This window comes from Mchenga conophoros, linkage group LG3 (assembly GCF_057382185.1).
Source record: "Mchenga conophoros isolate Kocher_MC1m ecotype Shallow Benthic linkage group LG3, M_conophoros_male_GT1.1, whole genome shotgun sequence".
NCBI lineage: Eukaryota > Metazoa > Chordata > Actinopteri > Cichliformes > Cichlidae > Mchenga > Mchenga conophoros.
The window spans coordinates 39,640,561-39,665,039 of record NC_140528.1 but is presented as its reverse complement, the minus strand read 5'-3'; the positions used below and the strand labels follow the sequence as shown (position 1 = coordinate 39,665,039).

At 41.3% G+C, this 24,479-nt stretch overlaps 1 protein-coding gene across 2 annotated transcripts; it reads left to right on the top strand.

Moving 5' to 3' along the window:
* The first annotated feature begins 399 nt into the window (after positions 1-399).
* Positions 400-6,336, top strand: gp1ba (glycoprotein Ib platelet subunit alpha). Of its 2 annotated transcripts, XM_085259619.1 has the most exons (6): positions 400-769; positions 1,915-2,010; positions 2,120-2,311; positions 3,174-3,269; positions 3,389-3,568; positions 3,907-6,336. In XM_085259619.1, the coding sequence occupies exons 1-6, from the start codon at positions 608-610 to the stop codon at positions 5,224-5,226; spliced, it is 2,046 nt and encodes a 681-aa protein (XP_085115745.1). In that variant the 5' UTR covers positions 400-607; the 3' UTR covers positions 5,227-6,336. The 2 variants fall into 2 exon arrangements, with proteins under 2 accessions (XP_085115745.1, XP_085115754.1); XM_085259628.1 differs by lacking the exon at positions 1,915-2,010.
* Positions 6,337-24,479: the final 18,143 nt, after the last annotated feature.

Here is a 24,479-nt window from a genome sequence, read left to right as displayed (position 1 = left end):
CCGAGGCTACATCAGTACTGCCTTTGGGATAGATGTGGAGAAGACTTTCTCCTTTGCTTACATGGAGGAGACGTTGTTCATTGCAGCCATACACTGTGTTTATTCACTGTGTTTATTCACTTTAGCAGATCCAACTTTATTTCAGCGAAGTTTCAAATGTAACACGCCTTATTTTTTCACGCCGCATCAGTTGGATTTAACTGAAACAGAGACCGCTTGACTCAACAGATTTCCTGCAGTAACCCACACATCAGTGCTGGCAGCTCTGCTGTCAGAATGCTTCAGAACATCCTTATCGACTCTGGTTCACAACAGCAGGAAGTTTGAACATGCAAGTAAACATTATGTGAAACACTCAAAGAGGAAGCTGTCGAGAAGACATGAAAAAATCGAAACACACATGCCGTGAGGCTGGAGAGTCAAACATACACAATCTGTCAACTGAACAGTTATCACACTTCCTGCTTCAGTAGCTGTCAGTCAAAACACACACACACGTACACAGGAAGTGCTCACTTCCTGTTCTACCAGGCATCTCCTCCTTCACTTTCTCCATCTCTTCTCTAAGACTGAGACATACCGACAGTCTCTGAGAGTCTCAGTGAAGATGCGGCACCTCCTCCTCCTTCTCATCCTCCTGTCCTGTGTTCCCATGGGAGTAGCAGTGGCCGGTTGCCGCAGTGACCGGGACAAGGACCACCGGCCCAGGGAGAACTGCACAGCAGCCGGCTTCAGCGACATCGCAGTGGGGCTTGAACCCACGACAATGGTAATGCCACAAACCACAGGAAGTCAAGTGTGAAGGAAATAACTCCGTTTAATTTTTAAAAAAAAACTGTGAGTGTGAAATTATATTTATAGTTTAATTCTGTAATTAGATTAAACCATTTTAAGACATCAAATTTAATTGAAACAAATTAGAATGATGATGAATGAGTTAAAAACATGTGACTAATAAATAAACATGTTTATTATGACAAACATAAATCCTTCGAGGAGCTTTTTTATTTTTATTATTATTTTTTATTGTAATTGGCTTGAAGTTTATCTTTAAAACAGAAATTTCAGAATGAGCGGAGTTTAATTAATTTCTGCAGAGAAATGTCTTTCTTACAACTGCTTAAACTAGTAATATACTAATGATGACGAATTAACATTTAGTGAATAGAAAAGATACACCTGTAAATATTAATATTAATTTGATAAAGTAGAAAAACTGACAAAGGACATGAATGAAAATTTAGGAAGTTGAACAGACTTTAAAAACCAGCAGCATTCTGAGAATTTACAGTAATAAGCAGCACAGTAAGCAACCTTATAACACATTTTAGGTTCCGTTATCCATATCCATGAACCTGGCATCCATTTTTTGTAATTTGTTACACCAGTACATTATAAGTAGGTATTTTATTCGGTGAGCATATTTTACTTTCCCAATAAATACACAGGATTTACTAAAATGTAAAACTTGACTTAGTTTCTCGTAATTACAATATTTATGAAGAAATTCTTGTCTTGCTCTTTACTTTTTAATATCTTTGTTTTGACAAACTGACCATTTTGGATCTTTGTCAAGAACTAAATGATTATCTGGGATTTGCAGACTTTCCGCTGTGACAACTGCAGCTAAGACTGACAGCCAATATCAAAAACGTTTAGCTAATCTCTCCATGCAGCTAGACAATTACCATACACTTACACAGCTAAACACTCTTTATTTTAACACATGCAGTGAGGAAAATGAGAAAATTTTGTTTAAAGTGTTGAAAAAAAAGTTTAAATCCCATAATGGATCAAGTGTTTGACTGATAGGAGGAGACCAAAGCAGAGACACAAATTTCCTGTTTAAGAGATGACACTTTACAGGAAACCACCACAGCTCTAAAGGCTTCCACATTTTCTGTCTATCTTTAGATCCTGTTGTTTCCCAGTAACCTGTTCTCCAGTCTGTCCTGGTCCTCCTTCCAGGTCTTCCCAGAGATCTATGAGATCGACCTCACAGGAAACAAGGTTTCTGTCTGCCTGTACAGTGGCCACAAAGTCAACAGTGGTTGTAAATGAATCTTAGAAAACATGAAGTTAGTCAGCTTCTAATACAAAGGGATGTTTTGTTGTCCAGGTTCCAGAGGTAATCCCGACTGCTAGTCCCATTCTCCCCACACTTAGTGTCCTCAGGCTGGGATCAAACCGTCTGACCTCCCTCCCTGACGGCTCCTTCTCTGCCTGCCCAGGTCTGACTGAACTCTACCTGGAAAACAACGCTATCAACTCTCTGAGTGATCACACCTTTTCTGGACTCACTAAGCTGGAGGTCAGTATGTGCAAAATCATAAAGGAGGTTTAGAAAATACAGACAGTCAGTGTCATGTCATCAACACTTGAGAATTGAAGGTAGTGAGAAACATAGCTGATAAGATTCAAGAAGTAAGAGTGTAGCAAAGTGGTCCTTGGCTCCCTTTCATTATGGCCAAAACTTGATTGGACTTGAAGTCATTCATTTCCACTCACCAGCTAATGTGTTAAATACACACATTCAACTGCTTGTTAATACAATTATAGAATCAGCCAATCACATGGCAGAAACTTGATCCATTTAGATCTGTATGGTCAGAATCGGCAAAATCAGCAGGATAACATGCCATGTCTCAAGTCTCAGATCATCTCAAGCTGGTTCCTTGAACATGTGAATGAGTTCACTCTACTCATATGGTCCCCACTGTCATCATATGTAATACCAGTAGAGACTCTTTGGGATGTATTGGAACTGGAGAGTCACCTCATGGATAAACAGCTGAGAAATCTGCAGCAACTGTGTGATGCTCTCTTTTTAATTGGACCAAAATCTCTGAGGAATGTTTCCAGAACCTTGTTGAATCCATGCCATGAAGAATTAAAGCAACTCTGAAGGCAAAACGTGATATAAGAGGGGTACAAAGTATAAAATTGATTTCTGGTGTGAGTGTCCACGTGTGGATTATTTTCTTTTAAATAAACTTTTTGTGTATTTAGACTCAAACCAGTAGAAAGTGCATTCATGTAAATTAATATACAGAAGAAAATTGAGCAAGTTGATTTTTTTGTGGTTCAGGTGCATCAATCAGCTGATTTTTTGATTTTTTTTTTGTATTTCAGTAGCTTCAATGTCACATTTTTTTTTCTTTATTTCCCTCTAGATCCTGGACCTGTCATCTAATCACATCAAGGTGCTTCCTCAAAGTATGCTTCACCCCGTCCCAGCCATAGAAACTCTCTACCTGGAGAAAAACAAGGTGGGAAATACACACCAAGGAGTATGTGAATACAAGTTTAAACCTTCTCTCAGCTGCAGCCACTCATGGCACAGCAGTTATTTGTCTCTAAAATTGTTAAAGTTTCTGTTCCATTACAGATCAGCATGATGCCCGATGAATGGTTCAGCCAAAAGGAGGAGGTACCTTATCTCTACCTCTCAGCCAATCCCTGGTCATGCACCTGCTCCCTTGGTTATTTGCGCAGGTACCTTGATGGCTATGAATACAACGTCTATGTGCGGGATGGTCCTGATATCAAGATTGATGTAGAAAGCGTGGTATGTACTACAAACAGAAAAATTAAACAAATACAGACACATCTAAAAGAACACAAAGACTGTGGGCATTTTTGGTTCTGCACAGTTGCTATTAACTTTTTAAAATCCAACAAGTCACTGGTAAACCACTTAGGGTTTAGGTTATAGAGGCTACTAAACATAGTTTCTGAAACTTACCTTTCAAATCAAGCTGCTCACATTTTGGCCTTACAGTTTTTTCTGTTTGGACATTTCTATATAAAGATGTGTTTGAGTGTGGTGGGGTCATCGGTAATGGTGGAGATTATATATATTAAAACTATACCTGAAGTATTTTTAAATGGTCGCTGTCTTTTTAGGTGTGTGACTCTCCCCAGCGGCACAAAGGTACACCTGTAACAAGTCTGGAAGAATCCGATCTGTGTTCAGCATCTGGTCCACGAGGAGATTTCTACCAGCCAACTACTCAGTACTCTTTTTATCCATCAACTTCTCCTCCAGACACAGCTCCTTCTACTTCTTCTCCTCTCGATTCCACAACATTTGTAGATTTATACACAATGCACACAACAATCAGAAGGTCCTGGCATGAAGCTATCACCAGCCTTATTGAATGGTCAGAGTATTCACACAAAGAGACAACAACAGAAACAACAGTTGGGTTTCATGACTTGACCACTCATTCTACTACTTCTACTGCCAGACATTTGACTAAAACTCAAACAACACCTGTTGAAACAACCACAACTATTGCTGTAACTACAACACTGCCAACAACAACAATGAACATAGTCACAACCACCACCATTGAGGCTACCACAGCCTCTGAGGCACTCACCACCACCACTAAATCCAGCCCCGATGAAAAACAGGAACGTGAAAAATCTATTTCTTCCAGGCCTGCAGGGGTGTTCTGCATTTGGCTTTTTGCGGGCTGCCTGGTGCTCTGTGTGGCATCAGCTGCATGTATATTGGCAACTTTAGCTAGTATGGCCATCTGGTACAGGAGAGTGTATAAGCCTCTATGTTTGCGGTTAGCGAGGAGAAGAGGAGGAAGTGAAGGACTGATGCTTTTAACATACAACAGGGTGGAAGGGAAGGGAGTGGGAGGTGAAGGAGTAATGGCGCTTTATCGCTCTGTTCTTTTGGTCCACAGAGAGGCAGGAGAAGGTATGCAAAGTGAAGATGTAGGTGAAGGAGGGGAAGGAGACAGGAAACAAGGACAGCTTGTCATTCTAAAACCTGCAGGTGGAGAAGCAACAAGGGAGGAAGAAGGAGAAAGAAATGGGAAGGAGGAGCGAGCAGTATATAAGAAGACTTTGTACCGTCTGTTAAGCAAAGAGGAGGAGATAGAGGGATGGAGGGATGTGGTGGAGGAGTGCAGAGTGTCTGAAGAAGATGGAGGTCAAAAAGAATATCGGGGGATAGAAAGAGAGAGGAGCAGAGGTGGAGAAGGAGTGTCCAAAAAGCGCTACAGTGTGATTCTGAGGGAGGAGAGACAGGATGTGGGGGGCGGTAAAGAAGAGCTGGACTGGGTGGTGGGAGGGTGGGAAGTGAAACGAGGAGGGGCGGAGACAGAAGAAGAGCCAAGGAGCAGCTGGGGGGAGTGGCTGGCACACTATTTACCCAGCATGCCGTGGGGAGTTACCACACCTCCTGAGGCCGAGGCAGCCCTCTGATGTCATCAGTGGAAAAGAACCTCTAGTGCTTTGAAAAACTTGTATGCTAAATCAACTGATACTTGAAATATTCAAGTTTTTATTTACTTTAAGTCCCCTTCTCCACTCCTGTAGCTCAGTCCAATTCTTACGTTCATTTTTCAGGTCTTCAGTGTGCATTTTTATGCTGATGACATCATCTTTTTTTGCCATCTGACTAAAAATACTAAAAGAAGGCTGGAGCCTATCCCAGATGTCATGGCAGCACGGTGGCACGGTGGTTAGCACTGTTGCCGCACAGCAAGAAGGTCCTGAGTTCAATTCCACCATCAGGCCGGGGTCTTTCTGTGTGGAGTTTGCATGTTCTCCCCGTGTCTGCGTGGGTTCCCTCCGGGTACTCCGGCTTCCTCCCACCATCCAAAGACATGCAGCTTGTGGGGATAGGTTAGATTGGATAATCCAAATTTCCACGAGGTGTGAATGGTTGTCTGTCCCTGTGTATTGGCCCTCTGGGCCTTCTTATTTGGCTAGCATGCAAAAAGACCTACAGATCTTTAACATTAACCTCACCTTGCTTAAAAAGAACAGCTTGATTCATCTTTAAACCATTATTATACAATTCACTGTACTGTTGCCAAAATGAGAAATTAATTAGAGATGTCAAACATACAATGAAAAGGGTCAAATGAGGTTCAAAAGTGAAAGCTCAGTAGATGAAAAGCACTTTGACGTTATTTGAATGTCATTTTAATGAATATGTATTTGTACAACTGCAACTTGAGCCATAACATACATACAGTACAGTAATATACTGTTGAACAAATCACCATACCATTTATCTTCGTGGTAAAATTGTTAGACTCTATAACCTCCAGGCCAATAAAGATAAGCTCACCATGTGCCACAAGATGGAATAAAAGTCCTTTAACGTGTGAACATTGCATCGCCGTCTGACCACAGGAACTATCAAATATTGATGTAATCTACTGAAAAGAATGAAAATAATTCATAAATAAAAATACATAAAAATGTTTATTAATGTTATGCAATTATTATGTATACACGACTCCAGAATTGTTTATTTGTCTTAAAATCATGTAATAAAGACATCATGTTATGGTTTAAAAGTGATCTTTATTTAGTCTGAGATCTTATGGCTGTATGAGAGCTACAGCAAACGTAGCTTTGAAACTGGGTCAACTACTCAGCGGTATCGGTGATTTCCAGTTTGTTGTTGCTGCTGTTTAAAAGCATTACAAAATGTAATTGCACAAGACCACCAGATTCAGCCCTATAATTTTTGTAAAGGGATAATATTGTCATTAATGTCATCCAGAATGTATCAGCAGTCCTGTTTGGTCTTTTATGAAGCCTTATTTGTTTAGGTTATCAAGATCTTTATCATCTTTAGTGAAGTCAGAGCTGAAACATATGAAATCAGACATTAGTGGAGAATATATATAAAGCGCCTTGAGGCAACTGCTGTTGTGCTGTTGGCGTTGCAGATTTTATATAAATAAAATTGAAAAAACAAAAAGAAAGAAGAATAGTTTCTCTCCACAGTGAACATTCAGAGTATGTTGGATGTGTGGAAAGCTTCCTCACATTGGTCTCAGCTGTAGGGTTTGAACACAGAGTTCATTAGTTCTCTTTGCATTCAGAACATGTGATCACACTGCTGGTGTTTCTGGGGTTTCTCTGCAGTGTAATGTTTTCAGTAGCCGCCTGTGACTTTTTCATGGTGCAGATGTAAGTAAAGCAGTACCGTTTTTGAGCAACGTTTTATAGTTTGTCTGCTACCTAATGCACAGTTACCATCCCAGAGAGAGACAGAGGAAAAACTCATCAATGTGGGAGATCTAGAAAGATGTAAGAAGGACAGGACAAGAGTGGAAGACGAGAGTTTATTTTTAGAACGAACTACTCAGTGACATCTGATGAAGTGGATTCTTTTTTTTTAGTTTTTGTGCAGTATCTTGTAAAATAAATTCTTCCAAGTTTTGGCGATCATGGAACAAAGTAAAATAAGAAACTAGTCGGATTTCTTCACTTGCAGAAAAGATCTGCAAGTAAAGAAAAGATTGTTGTTTCGGGTTCCAGTTTCAAGTGAGGATGCCTGAGCTTTGACAAAATAGCAATATCTGATACCTCGATTTATAAAGACATATTTTACATTTGTATTGTTCTTTTTTTAAAGTTTAATCTTATAAATTAATTACTTAAATAATATAAAAATATGAGATTAATAATGAACAGATAGCAGTTATGTTTTGTAACAGTAAATTAATATTTACTAAAATCTAAGTCAGAGTCAGTTTTTTAGCACTGGTTATGGCCAGGAGGAGTGAAGGCAGCTTATTGATGGGGCCGCCCAAACTTTAGGATTACCCCTGGTGACAGATTGCCCACAGAGGGGGTGAGAGAGTGGGGGGGAAGAGCAAACGAAAGCCTAATCTGTTCCACCAACTCATGTCTAACGCAAAGATCTCGACACTAAAGTGTGGGTGAGTAAGAGCAGACGACAGGAAAGACTCTACAGCCACATCTTTAAGCTCACACTCTCACTGAGAGAAACTTTTTTTTGATATTTGCCTATTACCTGATGATCAGTCAGACACGTTAGAGTCTTAGTTAGTTAGTTTCCGTCTCTGTTTGAGTGTGCAGCGATGGAGGAAGTCCGGAGAAAATTTTTTTTTTCAACGGCTGATTTTAAGAAGAAAAAGCCTGAATTATCTCAGTAAAACCCGTGTCCGGTAATATGTAATAAACATGCAATCACACAATGTTTTTATCTCATTTTCTTCACATTAGCATGTACCCATGTGCCAACTACTTTAAGGCTAACGAGAGATGAGGTCACGTGACTGGATTTTGATAATAAGATTAGAACAGAGTATTTTATTTAAACAATATGTTATCAGGATCATAGTATCACACCAGAAAACACCGTAAAAGAAAACAAACATGATTTATGCTTGGCATAAGTTACTGACCTCTACACTGCTTTATTTGGATTTTTATTTGAAAATCTGCAAAATAAGAAGTGCGAAAAGCTTTAAAATTAATGTTTTGGAGTACACCCACCCAATGTTTAGAAAGCAGCAGAACATAGAAGTACTTTGATCGAAGTACAAGTACATTAAAGGTGTACTTTAGTAGTAGAGTAAATAAGCTACATTCTACCTCTAACAGTCAGAAAACCTACCTTTGCTGACTTTTTTCATACATACTCAGGGTGATCTGTGAGGAAGTCAGATGGTGTTCAGTTCATGAAAATAAGTCAGGAAGTCAGAGGCCCCGATTATGAAGCCTGATAATGGGAATCCCTACAAACTTCAACAAGACTTCAGAACTAGATATTTCAAGGATCTTTAAAAATCTGATCTGGTAGTTTTCATTTTTGTTAGTTTTCATGTGTAAACAGGCTGTTTCAAAATTTAGGCAAAACTAAAAATGGCAGCAAAAATGATAAAAACCTTCACAGTCAGCATCCTGATCCACGGGCAGCTTTTTAAGAAGCCGCCGAAGACCAGCAGACTGCATCAGCATTGAAACTCAGGGAGCCAAATAAGAGAGAGCAGCAGATCCTCTGCTTTTACACGAGCCCCAAAGTCCCAGAAATGTCGCTGCTCGCTGTCACACGCATTCCTGACTGTCTGCAAAGCTTCTTATTTCAGCTTGTCGAATGGGCTGAAACTGCTGTGACAAAAATAAGGAGCAGCCAAAAGATCAGCCGACCCCCCCCCCCCCCCTTCTCTGAATGAATCAGAGGTTTGAGCATGTTACACAGGCAGTGAGTCATTTTCTCATATTCACTGAGTCTCAGAGCCTCCTGTTGATCAGCTTTGGCTGCAGAGATGAAGCTTAAAGAGAAGTGATGTGCTGCAAACAGGAAACTGAACAGGAAATGGAAAAAAAAAACTCAGATGGTTTCCTGAGTCTGACATTTATAAAGATGCTCTGTTGTACTGCTGCACTTTGAGACGATTTCTTATTAAATAACAAGAAGAAATCGAGAAAATTGTTGTGTGAGAGCAACAAAAGGTTAAAATCAAATCTCAGAAAGGTAAGAAATTACACTAAAAAGGAGCTCAGTTAAAGGAAAAATAGAGAAATATGAAAATGAAGAAAAAGCCAACGATTGTGTGGTTTCGGTCCATAAGAGGAGAACACGAGACTGAGAATAGCACACAAATAATTCAGTTGTTTTGCTTCTAAATAAAGAGATTTAAAGGTAAATGTGGTGGTGATATCTTTAATTTCTCATTTTTTTGTAGTCAAAGTTCACACTTATTCTCAGCAGTGATATTAAATACACTATAGGCCCAGTTTGGTTCCAACCCCCCATAATTTTTTTTCTTAAATCGCCCGTTTTCGATTGCAGAAGGATTTCTACAAGTTTGCCTGTTACAGACTTTTCATTCTTACCAAACGAGGAACGAAGACTCATGAATCGAGATCCGGTCGACTGAATCCCTCGTCTGAAAACTGGCTGACTTCTTCCTAAAGGTGGAACAGAAACAGCCTCAAACTCTGAGATGGCTTTTTCCTCGTCTCTCAGCAGCCTCAGAGACTCCAGGCGAGCGTCTGAGTCGATCTTTGTGGTACTGAAAACTCAAACACCTCGCTGTTTGAGGTTTGGTTCAGGTCGCTGCAACTTCCTGTTGTCAGACTCGGTCTTAACGTACAGGAAGCCGAATGAGAAAAAAACACGTGAACAGCAGGCTCAGCTTGTCGTTCTCAGTGGGCTGTTCATCGGAAAGGAATGAGCATAGTGTTCACACGCTGGTGGGTGTTTCTTCAAAGTCTTCAGGCGTGGAGGTTTTCACAGCTTCTTTTGAATTTCCAACGAATGCTTCGACCAGAACTTTGGGACGTACAAATATGCATCACCATCACACCACAAACCTTCATTTGTGTTATTTTTTAGTTTAAAGATGAGCAGGAAGGAAAAGCCGCAGGTTGATCTCCCTCACTTTGTCTCTCAGAGCCACAAATACCTCCTTCCTGCTTTCTCTTTTTCTGTCTCATAAAGAAAGTGGATTTTTCATCAGTTTCATGCAGCAGATTTCCGGTCGCATCACCCCACAAACCCACTGGCACTCTCTCAGTTTCACCCAGAGAGTCACACAGACACACTTTATTCACATACTCTAATTTAGCTGTAAATACACGTCTCACACATGGTTCATGCGTCATCAGCCAGACATTAAAGTGAAAACAAGGCTGGTTTAAAACTTGGGGCTGCGCGTTTTACACGTGGACCACTCACATCTCCTTTTTCTTATCATCGCTGTCTTGCGTTCATGCATGTAGATACCAATAAAGTTGTAAAACGTATTCTCAGAATCCAGCCCACTGAGAAAAAACAAAGTTACGTATTTAACTTCTGATTATGATGTTGAACCTGTTTTTTTCATGTCAGTGCCAGAACCAGACAGTTTAACCCAGTGCACACTAATCTGTCAGTTTGTATGTGGTGAAGTTGGAGATAATAATGAAGTGAAGGACTCGAAGGAGCTCGGTGCTTGGAAAATCAGCCTGCTTTCACACTCCTCTGGTTCATTATGTGATGGTGGATGTTGGTTATGTGGGTCTGTGACAAGAAAAGCTTAGATACTTCACAGGAGAACCATGAAAAACATTGTTTCAGTTCAGAGGCTGTGATTTTAAAGGAAGGAGTAAGAAGAAAGATGTTTGTCACATCAGGTGCTCATTTGTCCTCCTGCTGCAGAGATGATCCAGTGTAACTCTGGACACAGCGTTTTTAGCTGGAGAAACGTTTCATCATCATCAAAGTGACTTCTTCTGCCTTAAAGAAGTAAAACTCCAAAATAAAACAGGAAACATACCAAAGACAAATTTTTACAACAAAAATAATCAATTCAAAATACCATGTCAGGGCTTACCAGAGCACCTATGATGCATGATGTAGAGGTGTAGCATTTGTGACATCTGTCTGTGTTGTGAATTTAATTCAAAGTGTCCCTAAATATAAAACGTGCCATGAGCACTTTTACATCTGAAAACTTGAAATAAAGCTCTAGTTGTGTTTTAACACAACTAATTATGATGAAGCTGTGTCAAAAGTCATATTTAATTGATATCAAAACATTATTAGTAATCTGGCAATCCAGTCATGGGCAGGAGGATGGAGGAGACGAGGAGAAGAGCTCAGTAGGGAAATCAATGATATGCACAACAGGAAATAAGAAAGGGGGAAAGAAGAAACAAGCAGAGAGGGAGGAGTCATCACACTGAGGAAGCATCACTGATGATCTGCTTGTATCCATGTTAGTGTTTAAAGTCCAACATCTCCCTCTAGTGGCCATATGTAAACCATGTGTGAGGATGGTGTTAATGTAAAATGTGAATCATACTGTTCCAGTCAGTCATCAGCAGAGATGGGCAGTAATGCGTTATAAGTAATGTGTAACTGTAATCGGATTACTTTTTTCAAGTAACGAGTTAAGTAAGGGATTAGTATTGCAAAAAAGTAATTAGATTACTGTTACTTTCAGAATCAGAATCAAAATCAGAAAGGGTTTTATTGCCAAATGTTGAGCAGGTTTACAACATTAGGAAATTGCTGCGGTGCTTCAGTGCAAACATACTGTCATAAATTACGCTTAAATAGACATGAAAATAAAAATGAGAATAAGAATTAAAAGTGCTAAGTAGATAGATATATACATGATATATACATGAGTGCAGGTGGTGATCAGTGCCAAACATGGAATGATGCAGTGAACACAGCGTAGGGTCATGTGTTAGTGGTGGGAACAGTCATACGGTTATTGTTCATGTGTCCAACAGCAGAGGGGAAGAAACTGTTCTTATGGCGAGAGGTTCTGGTGCGAATGGACCGGAGCCTCCTGCCTGAGGGGAGCAGGTCAAACAAACTGTGTCCAGGGTGAGAAGGGTCAGCTGAGATCCGAGCTGCACGCCCCAGTGTCCTGGAGGTGTACAGGTCCTGCAGAGATGGGAGTCTGCAGCCAATCACCTTCTCAGCAGAGCGCACAACACGCTGCAGTCTCTGTTTGTCCCTGATAGTGGCTCCAGCGTACCACACGGTGATGGAGGAGGTGAGGATGGACTCGATGATTGCAGTGTAGAATTGCATCATCGTCCGTGTTGGCAGGTTGAATTTCTTCAGCTGCCTCAGGAAGTACATCCTCTGCTGGGCTTTCTTGATGACGGAGGTGATGGTGGGCTCCCACTTCAGGTCCTGGGTGATGGTGGTACCCAGGAAGCGGAATGAGTCCACAGAGGTGATGGGGGTGTCAGTCAGGATGATGGGGGGGAGTGGGGCTGTGTGCTTCCTGAAGTCCACAATAATCTCCACTGTCTTCTGGGCATTCAGCACCAGGTTGTTGTGGCTGCACCAGGACACCAGACGTTCAACCTCCCTCCTGTAGGCAGACTCATCCCCGTCCGAGATGAGTCCAATAATGGTGGTGTCATCTGCAAACTTGATTAGCTTGACAGACTGGTGGGTGGAGGTGCAGCAGTTGGTGTACAGGGAGAAGAGCAGAGGAGAAAGAACACAGCCCTGAGGGGAGCCGGTGCTGATGGTCCGGGAGTCCGAGACATTCTTTCCCAGCCTCACGTGCTGCTTCCTGTCCGTCAGGAAGTCAGTGATCCACCGGCAGATGGGATCAGGCACATTCATCTGGGAAAGCTTGCCTCGGAGATGGTCTGGAAGGATGGTGTTGAAGGCAGAGCTGAAGTCCACAAACAGGATCCTGGCGTAGGTTCCTGGGGAGTCCAGATGCTGCAGGATGAAGTGTAGGGCCATGTTGATGGCGTCATCTACAGACCTGTTGGCTCTGTATGCAAACTACAGGGGGTCCAGGAGGGGGGCCGTGAGGGTCTTGAGATAGGAGAGAACCAGGCGCTCAAATGACTTCATGACCACAGATGTCAGAGCCACGGGTCTGTAGTCATTTAGTCCAGTGATCCTAGGTTTCTTGGGGACAGGGATTATGGTAGAGGACTTGAAGCAGGCAGGCACATGACATGCCTGCAGTGAGGAGTTGAAAATGCCAGAAAACACTGGGGCCAGCTCGTTTGCACAGTGTCTGAGGGTGGCAGGAGACACACCGTCTGGGCCGGGAGCTTTCCGAGCATTCAGACTCTTAAACTGCTTCCTCACATCTGCTTCATGAATATGAAGAGTTGTGGTGGGAGGGGATGGTGTGAAATCCTCTTTTGTGTGGGGTGAGGAGGGGGGTGTTGTAGGTGAAGTGTTTGAAGGTGGTGATGGCTCTATGGAGGGGGGAGAGGTGGGGGAATGAGTGTCCAAAGTGTCTCTATTGTTGGGGCCGTTGGAGGTGTGAAGGCTGCCTGATGGCTCGTCAAAACGACAGTAGAAGTCGTTAAGGGTGTTGGCTAAGAGCAAGTCATCAGTGGAGTGGGGGGTTTTAGGCTTGTAGTTAGTAATATTCCTAAAACCTTTCCACACAGAGGCCGAGTCATTCTCTGAGATCTGCTGCTGCATCTTCTCAGAGTGCTGATGTTTAGCAATGTCCACTTCTTTAGTGAACCTGTACTTGGCCTCTCTGTAGCAGTCCCTGTCTCCGCTTCTGAACGCCTTTCTCTTTTCCAGCCACAGCTTTTTGAGTTTAGGAGTAAACCAGGGTTTGTCATTGTTATAACTCACCCTGGTGCGTGATGGCACAATGCTGTCCTCACAGAAGTGGATATAGGAGGTGACAGTGTCCGTAAACTCGTCCAAGCTGTTAGCAGGAGCCTTCATTGTGTCCCAGTCTGTAGACTCCAAACACGTGCGAAGCTCCTCCACAGCCTCGTTGCTCCACAGTTTTTTGGTCCTCACGACAGGTTTGGAGAGCTTCAGCCTCTGTCTGTACGCGGGGATTAGGTGGATCATGACGTGGTCAGAAAGTCCGAGTGAAGCGCGGGGTACCACGCGATAGGCCCCGCTGATCGTGCTGTAACAGTGGTCTAATGTCCTCTCCTCTCTGGTCGGGCATTTAATATACTGCTTGTATTTGGGAAGCTCATGGCTCAGATTGGCTTTGTTAAAGTCCCCAAGAGCAATGATGAGAGAGTCCGGGAATGTCCGCTCCGTGTGGAGAATCTGCTCCGCGAGTGCGCACTGAGCTGCTTGCGCATCCGCATCTGGCGGGATGTAAACAGCGGCCAGGATGAATGAAGCAAACTCCCGCGGAGAATAAAACGGTTTGCAGTGAATAAAAAGGTATTCCAGAGAGGAAGAGCAGTGCTGAGCAATCACTGTCACATCTGTGCACCAGCCACTATTAATGTAGAAGCAGACACCTCCAGCTTTGGTCTTACCAGAGAGAGAGGCCTGCCGGTCCACACGCAGCAGATGAAAACCATCCAGCTTTAGCGCGCTGTCCGGGATGTCCTCACAGAGCCACGACTCCGTAAAACATAACACACAGGAGGAGGCAAAGTCTCTGTTCATGCTTCTCATCAGGGCCAGTTCGTCTGTCTTATTCCTGAGTGATCGTACATTGGAAAGGAAGATCCCAGGAAGAGCATTTCCCATAAGCATGCTGCCTTACTGTGTTACTAAACCGTGATTTTGTTTGTGAGAGTGTCTCGTGACAATGACGTATGAGCATGCGACGTTCGTGGCAGCAGCAGACGTATGCAGATCAACAACGGATAATATGGAGTGCAGGATAATATGGAGTGCAGGAGAAAGTAGGACCATGCAGCGTTTAAAGCGTGGAAGTGCTTACAGTGGGGCAAAAAAGTATTTAGTCAGCCACCGATTGTGCAAGTTCCCCCACCTAAAATGATGACAGAGGTCAGTAATTTGCACCAGAGGTACACTTCAACTGTGAGAGACAGAATGTGAAATAAAAATCCATGAATCCACATGGTAGGATTTGTAAAGAATTTATTCGTAAATCAGGGTGGAAAATAAGTATTTGGTCAATAAGAAAAATACAACTCAATACTTTGTAACATAACCTTTGTTGGCAATAACAGAGGTCAAACGTTTACTATAGGTCTTTACCAGGTTTGCACACACAGTAGCTGGTATCTTGGCCCATTCCTCCATGCAGATCTTCTCGAGAGCAGTGATGTTTTGGGGCTGTCGCCGAGCAACACGGACTTTCAACTCCCGCCACAGATTTTCTATGGGGTTGAGGTCTGGAGACTGGCTAGGCCACTCCAGGACTTTCAAATGCTTCTTACGGAGCCACTCCTTTGTTGCCTGGGCGGTGTGTTTTGGATCATTGTCATGTTGGAAGACCCAGCCTCGTTTCATCTTCAAAGTTCTCACTGATGGAAGGAGGTTTTGGCTCAAAATCTCACGATACATGGCCCCATTCATTCTGTCCTTAACACGGATCAGTCGTCCTGTCCCCTTGGCAGAAAAACAGCCCCATAGCATGATGTTTCCACCCCCATGCTTCACAGTAGGTATGGTGTTCTTGGGATGCAACTCAGTATTCTTCTTCCTCCAAACACGACGAGTTGAGTTTATACCAAAAAGTTCTACTTTGGTTTCATCTGACCACATGACATTCTCCCAATCCTCTGCTGTATCATCCATGTGCTCTCTGGCAAACTTCAGACGGGCCTGGACATGCACTGGCTTCAGCAGCGGAACACGTCTGGCACTGCGGGATTTGATTCCCTGCTGTTGTAGTGTGTTACTGATGGTGACCTTTGTTACTTTGGTCCCAGCTCTCTGCAGGTCATTCACCAGGTCCCCCCGTGTGGTTCTGGGATCTTTGCTCACCGTTCTCATGATCATTTTGACCCCACGGGATGAGATCTTGCGTGGAGCCCCAGATCGTGGGAGATTATCAGTGGTCTTGTATGTCTTCCATTTTCTGATGATTGCTCCCACAGTTGATTTTTTTCACACCAAGCTGCTTGCCTATTGTAGATTCACTCTTCCCAGTCTGGTGCAGGTCTACAATACTTTTCCTGGTGTCCTTCGAAAGCTCTTTGGTCTTGGCCATGGCGGAGTTTGGAGTCTGACTGTTTGAGGCTGTGGACAGGTGTCTTTTATACAGATGATGAGTTCAAACAGGTGCCATTCATACAGGTAACGAGTGGGGGACAGAAAAGCTTCTTACAGGAGACGTTACAGGTCTGTGAGAGCCAGAGATTTTCCATGTTTGAGGTGACCAAATACTTATTTTCCACCCTGATTTACAAATAAATTCTTTACAAATCCTACCATGTGAATTCACTTTTTTTTTTTCACATTCTGTCTCTCACAGTTGAAGTGTACCTCTGGTGCAAATTACTGACCTCTGTCATCATTTTAGGTGGGGGAACTTGCACAATTGGTGGCTGACTAAATACTTTTTTGCCCCACTGTATATTACTTTGAGTTTGATTCGGTAAAAAGTGACAAAAACATTAGTGTCCACTGCACTCTGTGTGGGAAGAAAACTCCTTTCTATAGGAAAAAATTAAATTTCAAATCTGAGCAGGCACCTAGCACGCTGCCATGAACGTGAAATTCACAGAGAACCCCCCCTGCTGATATGACCACTGTAGCACTGGGTAAACCTCCAACGGCCCATCATTTTATTTATTATTTGAATCAACTCCATGAGAATTTCAGGTGGTTAGTTGTTGGGCTCTGGAAATGGAATGAAGGTGAGTGTTATTAACTCTCTGGGGTCCACAGACACACTGCACCTCCAAATCACATGACCGATTTAAGCTGACATAGCAACAAACTGCAGTCACGCCGAGTCTCTATTTCAGTTGTTGAAAGTTCGGACTTTAAAGTATACACCGGATTTTACATTTTAATGACAAGCCACTAAATCCAGAGTTATGATTAAAAAATAGATCTAAGCCATGCTTTCTTCTAAATAGTATCGTCACGAAAACAGTAAAAAAGGGAAAAAAATAGCCACCTCTTTTCTCTTGGTGGAAAATGTACCATGTTGTCCACCCATTAAAAAAAAACAAAAAACGGCAACACTTGGGAATTGATTGTTTAGGAAGAGTGGAAAGTTTTGGGAGTGATGGCAGTGAGACAGAGCGAGTGAGTGTCAGAGAGAAAGAGAGTTTTGAGATTTGTGACCTTTAGTGTGGAGTGTGTAGTTAGTGCGTTGTGTTGTCTTGTGTAGTTAGTGTGTTGTGTAGTTGTTTTGTTTTGTGTAGCAGTAGATTGATCACTTAAATTACACAATTGAAAGCATGTGTGTATTGTTTATGTATTTATACACAGGCACTCATATATATTCAAATAATTAAAAAAAAAAAGTTCATTTACCTGTTACTACCACACACCAAATCCGGTCGTTGGTACTTGCTGGCTTGTGTGGCCACTAGGTAACAAAAGCTCAACACTGCGCCCGAGCATCCTGGAGCACTTCTGTTGTGTTTTGTACGTGTTTTGGAGTTTTTACGTGCTTTGTCTCTAGGGGCCACTGTAAATATACTTTTATTTATTCACTCCACACAAAATGTAATAAATAAATAATTTAATACAAAAACCAACTATTTACATTTCAACTTTTAACTATTTAAATTTTCAGCTTTTTTCCTTTTAAACAAATTTAAAGTGAAAGAACACAAAACACTGCAAACCACAACACAATTAAATATAAATTATAATATGAAAACAAAAAGAACATGCATCCACTGGGTAAAGGTAGTGATATGCAGGGGGGTCAGTGGCTTTTTCCCTTTCAGGTTCTTGTGACAACTGATGACTTTCTTGTTGTAGCTGCTTCTCAGTTTCCACATTGAAGTTTCATAGGTATTGTTGTCACTGAGGAGTTTAGTCATGTTTATTTGCTCTGCTTTTTTTTTTTTTATCAGGGATAAAATACATATACTTTTTGTGTCCCAGCTGAGTAACAGGAGAAGAGTCTGGTGGAGCAACAGAGGAACAATTTCAGCCATTTGGACTCAGCTCAGCCACTACAGAGGAAAAAATGACTTCAACACAGAAGGTGAGAAAAATATCACAGTTACACTGTTATTGAAACTGCACAGCTTGTTGGTTTTTAAAAACATGTTAACAGCAGCTTTATCTTTTCCATCCCGGGCTCCTCCATATATACACAGAATCTACATTCACAAACAAAAAACTCAGATGTTACAAGAAGATACAAACATAATTTTTATCGGCACACATTGAAACAACAATATCAAAAATTGATCTCAATTTTTTATGAGTAAAATATTTTCTCCACTTATCAATATTTCTTCAATATGTATTTTTCATTACAACTGTCATTGTAGCACATCATTGAAATGTGATACTATGACCAGAAGGTGGTGGAAACACACCTACAATGTGTTTGTTGACATGTTTGATTCCGCTAATAGAGGGAGTTTCAGTTTGTTCCACGACTGCATTTCACTCACTTCCTCTGTTTGTATCTCTGTTACTGCAGGACCAAGATGGAGCGAGAAGTCAGCGCTCTCAGGAGGCCGACAAACCTCACAGAAGAAAGGGAGAGAAAACCTACAGCTGTGATGAGTGTGGGAAGGATTTTACCCGGGCTGGAGACTTGAAAAGACACCAACTCATCCACAGTGGGGTCAAAAAGCACTGTGACCAGTGTGAGTCATCCTTCACCACTGGACGTGAGCTCAATGAAAAAGCATAAGGGAATCCACACAGGAGAGACACCATACAAGTGCAGACACTGTGACAAAAGCTTCTCACAATCAGGTCATCGTAACAAACATGAACGTACACACATGGAAGTGAACGTCAGCTGTGACCAGTGTGACAAGAGCTTCAGGAATCTCAGTTCATACTCCGAACACAAACGATCTCACACTGTAAATAAACTGTTTCACTGTTACCAATGTGCAAAAACCTTCACTTCATTATCTGCTCTGTGCAAACATCAGCCTGATCATGCAGGACTGAAATCACTGGATCACAATGAATCTGAAGAGAGAGAAAGATCCTCTTCTGGTTTCAGGCTCAGACTTAAAAACCTTGAGATCAGGCTCCACAGAGTTCAGATGGAATCTCCTGTAAAGAGTGTCAGCTGATGTCACACTTGGATCTGATGAGGTAGCTCTGACTTCTGGACCTGCAGTGAATAATCCTGAATGTTACATTTAGGAAGCTGCATGTATAGATATGTATATCAAGTTTATGTTTTTTCCTTTGAGGGATTTTAATTCTCTAAAATGTTATCCCTGTTACATTTTAACCTTTGTTCCCTTAGGACACAGTAGTGTTTAGTAGTTGTACTATTAAAGTTATAGGAATGTCTTTTCTTTCTTTTTTTTAACCAAACTGGTATTCTATCAAAAATCAAATATGGATATGTAAATCATTTCTTTTATTTGAACTTTTTTAGCTTTTCCAACATTAACTTATTTTGTATGTATTCATTGCATGTTTCACCTCAGTTAAATTTCAATCCTTCATTCATATTTAAACTTTTGCTGTGGTAAAATCTTCTCTTAAATCCTTTTCTCCCAAAACAAGCAAATATTTTCACAGCAGTTGCTCTTAAAACTTCCAAAATGAACTAAATCTGTCCACCAGCTTTGAAACAACACCTGCTGTGACTTTATGTCCAGAAAAAAGAAACTCAAGCTGAACTGGTTTTGGGCTGTATTTCCATGTAATACCTTTTTTTTTCCCAGAAGATGAAGCAGTGAGTCAGTGTAACCTTTATTTAATTAGGCAAAGAACACAATATTCACAGTGGCAGCAAAGAACTGTTAAAAGTTAAAAACAGCAGCACACATCAGAACCATTTTAAAGATCACAGGTGACTACTTTTAGTTAATTCAAATCCTATTAAACATCTATTTTTGGCTCCTCCTTTCACTTTAGTGTATTTACTGTATCCTTGAAGTCCACGTTGTTTTTTTAATGAATTCATTTTGATCCACATGTTCTGCAGCTGTTTGCCTTTTGATTTGAAGTTTGCATTATGAAATCCTGATACTGTTAAAGCATCAGTTATATTTGATGAACTCTGTGTAAAGTTTGTCTTATAAAACAGTTTGGTGTGAAAAATAAAGAAATGGTCTCACAGCAAGTAGTTTGAGCCATGATTTCCGATTCAAACTAATTTAAATGTTTTTAGTGGTACATGTGGAGGTTTATCAGAGGAGGAGACTTGGCTGCTCTCGGCACGGTTCCTGCAGCTCATTAAAAACTCTGAAATGATCTTCAAGGAAAAGATGATTAATTTTTCTTAAAAACAAGATGTGGGCATGAAGTTTTAACATGAGTGTGTTTAAGATGCATTGTGATTAGCATCTCACACGTTCCAATAAAGCAGATGTTCCTGCATTGCAACAGTAGTTTGCAGATGTGTTCATCCCCCGACCATCTGCAAGACTCTCATGCAGCACCAATTTGAAACGCAGCCTGGAAAGTGCGTTCATGGCCCTACAGGTTGCCTAAGCACAAGAGACAAATTGTGCAAAAGGAATTGGCTGAAATGGTGAAAATGCTGTTATCATAGGATGAAATGAGGATTTGTTCCTCAGTGTTTGGTCTCCTATGTTTACCTTTTCTCCAGATGATTTGTCGCAGTTGAGAGGGGCCGGTTGTCTTTAAGGTGCTTCCAGGTAATTAAGAAGTGAGTGCAGGGTTTGTACCATTCATCACGCTTCTGTTAGGTTTGTTTGAAGACTCGGGCATTTTTCAGCACCTGCTGTAGCGATAGCTGCGTCCTCACACTGCATATGCTGTTTGCTACCTGGATGATGTTGTCATTCATAGTGATACCACGGTGGAGCATGTGCAGTGAGTGGTCACAGTCCCTAAAGTGTGTGGTTGGATGGAGGGACGTACAGTATTTGGGTACAATTTGGGAGCTGGGTATGTGCATCCACACATGGATAAAACAGCAGCCATCGCATCCTGCCTGTGTCCCAACGCAAAAAAGAACATCCTGATAATAATGAATTACAATATTCCCGACAAGAAGAAATAAATGCATGAATGAGTTTTTCAGCATCACTCTGGGACAGGATATTTCTGATTTTCAAGATATTGCAGCAATGAAAGAAAGCAGTCATAAATATTTGCTTAATATTTCCATTAAAGGAGAAATCCTGGTCAAAATGACTCTAAGATTCCATATAGTGTTACTGGAGGCCAAGGTATTGCATCCAGAAAAGGATAAAATCCGTAGCTGTTGATAAAATTGGCACAGAGCTTCCCCCATGCATTACCAAAGATTCACATCAAACTCATTCTTGATTGCTTTAATGAACATTTTTTTATTGTCACAGTTTGATACTGATGATTTCTTGTGAACACTCCTTTAGTTTAAACCCAGTGACAGTATCAAGTTATTATGTTTGTTTTCATGTAAGTATCTACACTTATATTATCTATCTATACTTCGTCTGCATCCCTCGAGGCCCCATTTGAAGGCTGATTATGTCCCAACATAGGCCAGAATTCATAGCGCAGTGGTGGCTGTGGCTATTTTTTTCAAAAAAGAAAAAACCCCAGCAGATGGCTGAAGCGTGGTGGCCAAAGAATAAACTTTTAAAAGCAAGTATTAAATTTTAGATCACTTATATATCTGCAAAGAACGTTATAACATTACTGTTGGCTACATGTCCACAAAGTTATGTATAGGGGTGGGTTTTTAATTATCGATTTATCGATTAAAATCGGTTCTAGCTTGGATAATGTGATATCGATTCATTAAAATCCTGAATTGATTTTTTAATACAAATTTATTTTGACCAAAATGCCAGAATTTCAGGTTAAACCTCAGAAAATTTCAACAAATAACAACAACCAAACAGCTGAAATAGTAAATGAGAGCAGGAACACGATTCTGCACAAAGACGTAAACACAAAGCGTGGATCCACCGACGGATCAGAATCAGCAAGATGTCGCCTTTCTCTCACGACAGCACGGACACGGTCGGGGCTGAAAGCCGACAGCCCGCTGATCCGTGCTTTGAGTTCATGCCCTTTTCCCACTAGATTCTGAAGCTGCAGGTTTTGTCTCTCTCCAAACAATATTGACTAAACCAGCAGCTAAAGAAGATCCAACCCTTCACATAAACATCGTCATGAACTTTTGCTGTTTTACTTCCACAACAATAAAATCACACTTCATGCACAGCTCTCTCCCTCTCTCTCTGTCTTTCTGTCTATGTGTACTTCAAGAACAGTTTCCCGTCAAAAAAATCTGTTTTCTGCATTATTCGCTTGTTTATTACGCACAAGTCTACCGTTGTTTACAGCGCTGTCGGCCTCTGTTTTTTCCCTTTTACCTAATTCTGAAAAGAAAGTCTAATTTCTGATGTTCAATAGGCTACTGAACAAATTCAAACTTTTTAAAATTATGCGAAATTTCAAAACGCTTAGCCGTGTCTCTAATAAAACCTCTGTAACTTTGCTCTGCTTCACTTCAGCAGCATCAGCTAAGGTTCATATGTTGATTAATGGTTTTCTTTCGTTTTCGATGTACTGCTGAATATTTTTATAAAATCCCAGGCCAGGAAAATCAACTTCGTGTTTTTCTGTGTTTTATCCTCAGCTGTTGTGCATCTGCACTTTATTGTTGTCAATGTCTACGCATGGGACAGAGTGAAACGTAATTTCAATTCCTTTGTATGGCAAGTACATTTGAAGAAATTGACAAATAAAGTTTTCTATTCTATTCTATTCTATTCTATTCTAGCTACTTCGACACAAAGGCATCTGCTGTGATGCTCACACCTTTGATAGAGTCTAGCAAGTGTCAGCTTTTTTTATAGATATAAAAATATGGAAATGTATTGATGCAGGACCTGAATGATGATATATGGAATGTGGAATATCTGTCCATGCAGACAATATTGATTTGTAACTTAAAATTTCCTGCTGCCTGCCACTGAAGGCAGTGGGGAGAGGTAACAATTAGGCAGTGCATTTACAGTGGCATATAATGTCATCTTTTCTCATTACAGTCCACTTTGACCAGCAGGTTTGTGACAGTTGGCTTAACATACCGAGCCAAGGAATCTAAATATACATTTGGCATCTCAGTGGGGCTACCAAAAATCATCACCTCAGTCTTTTTATCATTGAATTTTAAAAAGTTAAGAGACATCCAAGCCTTAATGTCATCAAGACACTGAAGTAATGGTTGTAAGGAATATGTGCCTTTTTTCTGTGGAGGGACATATATCTGACAGTCATCAGCATAGAAGTGAAATGCAATGCTGTGTTTTCTCAGTATAGATCCAAGAGAGAGCAGATACAAAGAAAAGAGAAGGGGGCCTAGAACTGAGCTCTGTGGGACACCACACAAGAGAGGAGCGGAGGACGACACATGGTCACAGAGACTGACACAAAATGTTTGCCCCGCCAAGTAGGACCTGAACCACTCAAGTGCCCACCCAGTGCTCCAAATGACAGAGTAAAATGCATGATCCACAGTATCAAATGCAACTGTCAAATCTAAAAGTACAAGAACAACACAGTCCCGAGCATCAGTGGCTAAAAATATGTCATTAAAAACTTGTAAAATGGCTGATTCAGTGCTATGAAAGGGTTTAAAACCAAATTGGAAAACGTGTAAAACATTTTGCTTTTTCAGGAAGGTCATTCATTGACTGTCAACTCTCTTTTCAAGAATTTTGGAAAGAAAAGGTAGTTAGAAGAAAGGCCTGTAATTTGCAAGAATCGTAAGATCAAGAACAGGTTTTTTTTAAACAGGTGTTTGACTACAGTATGTAAAAAATTTTGGGGGCTACATCTGACAATGTGCTCAGCTCGACGGCACTCGTGTCTTACAGCTCGGGTCGTGTCGTTCAGCCAGGGCTCAGATTTAGTTTTAGAATGGCTGGATTTTAATTAAGCCATGTGCAAAGCAGTCCAAAGCAGTCTGGCAGGTGGAATAAAATCATGAGCTCAGTTCTGGCTGCATTAAAAATCTGGGATTTTGCAGTTCTGGTTAAAACTGATGAAAACTGCTCAGCAAGGGAGGAGTTAAAAACTCGTCAGCGCCGAGCAGCAGCGTGAGGTTTAACTGAGGTACAGGCAAGAGGAACTTCAAACATCACAGGACTGTGGTCAGAAAACACAGCATCACAAATCTCTACATTAAAAACAAAACAAAAAAAACCAAAACAAAACATGAGATAAAACAAGATCAAGTGTGTGTCCACATTCATGTGTGGGACAGGTCACACATTGCACCACATTAAAAGAATCAGTAAGGCCTTAAAAGCCCTTTGCAATGGGCATATCAGGACAACACACATGAATATCAAAGCCCCCAACAATAGGAACACAATCATATTTTGGCATGTATTCAGCCAAGATGTCAGCAAAGTCCTTCACAAAGTAC

Coding starts and splice junctions, on each gene's coding strand:
- gp1ba (XM_085259619.1), top strand. CDS start 608: ATGCGGCACCTCCTCCTCCTTCTCATCCTCCTGTCCTGTGTTCCCATG. Junction 770..1,914: donor GGCTTGAACCCACGACAATG/GTAATGCCACAA, acceptor GTCTATCTTTAG/ATCCTGTTGTTTCCCAGTAA. Junction 3,569..3,906: donor AGATTGATGTAGAAAGCGTG/GTATGTACTACA, acceptor CTGTCTTTTTAG/GTGTGTGACTCTCCCCAGCG.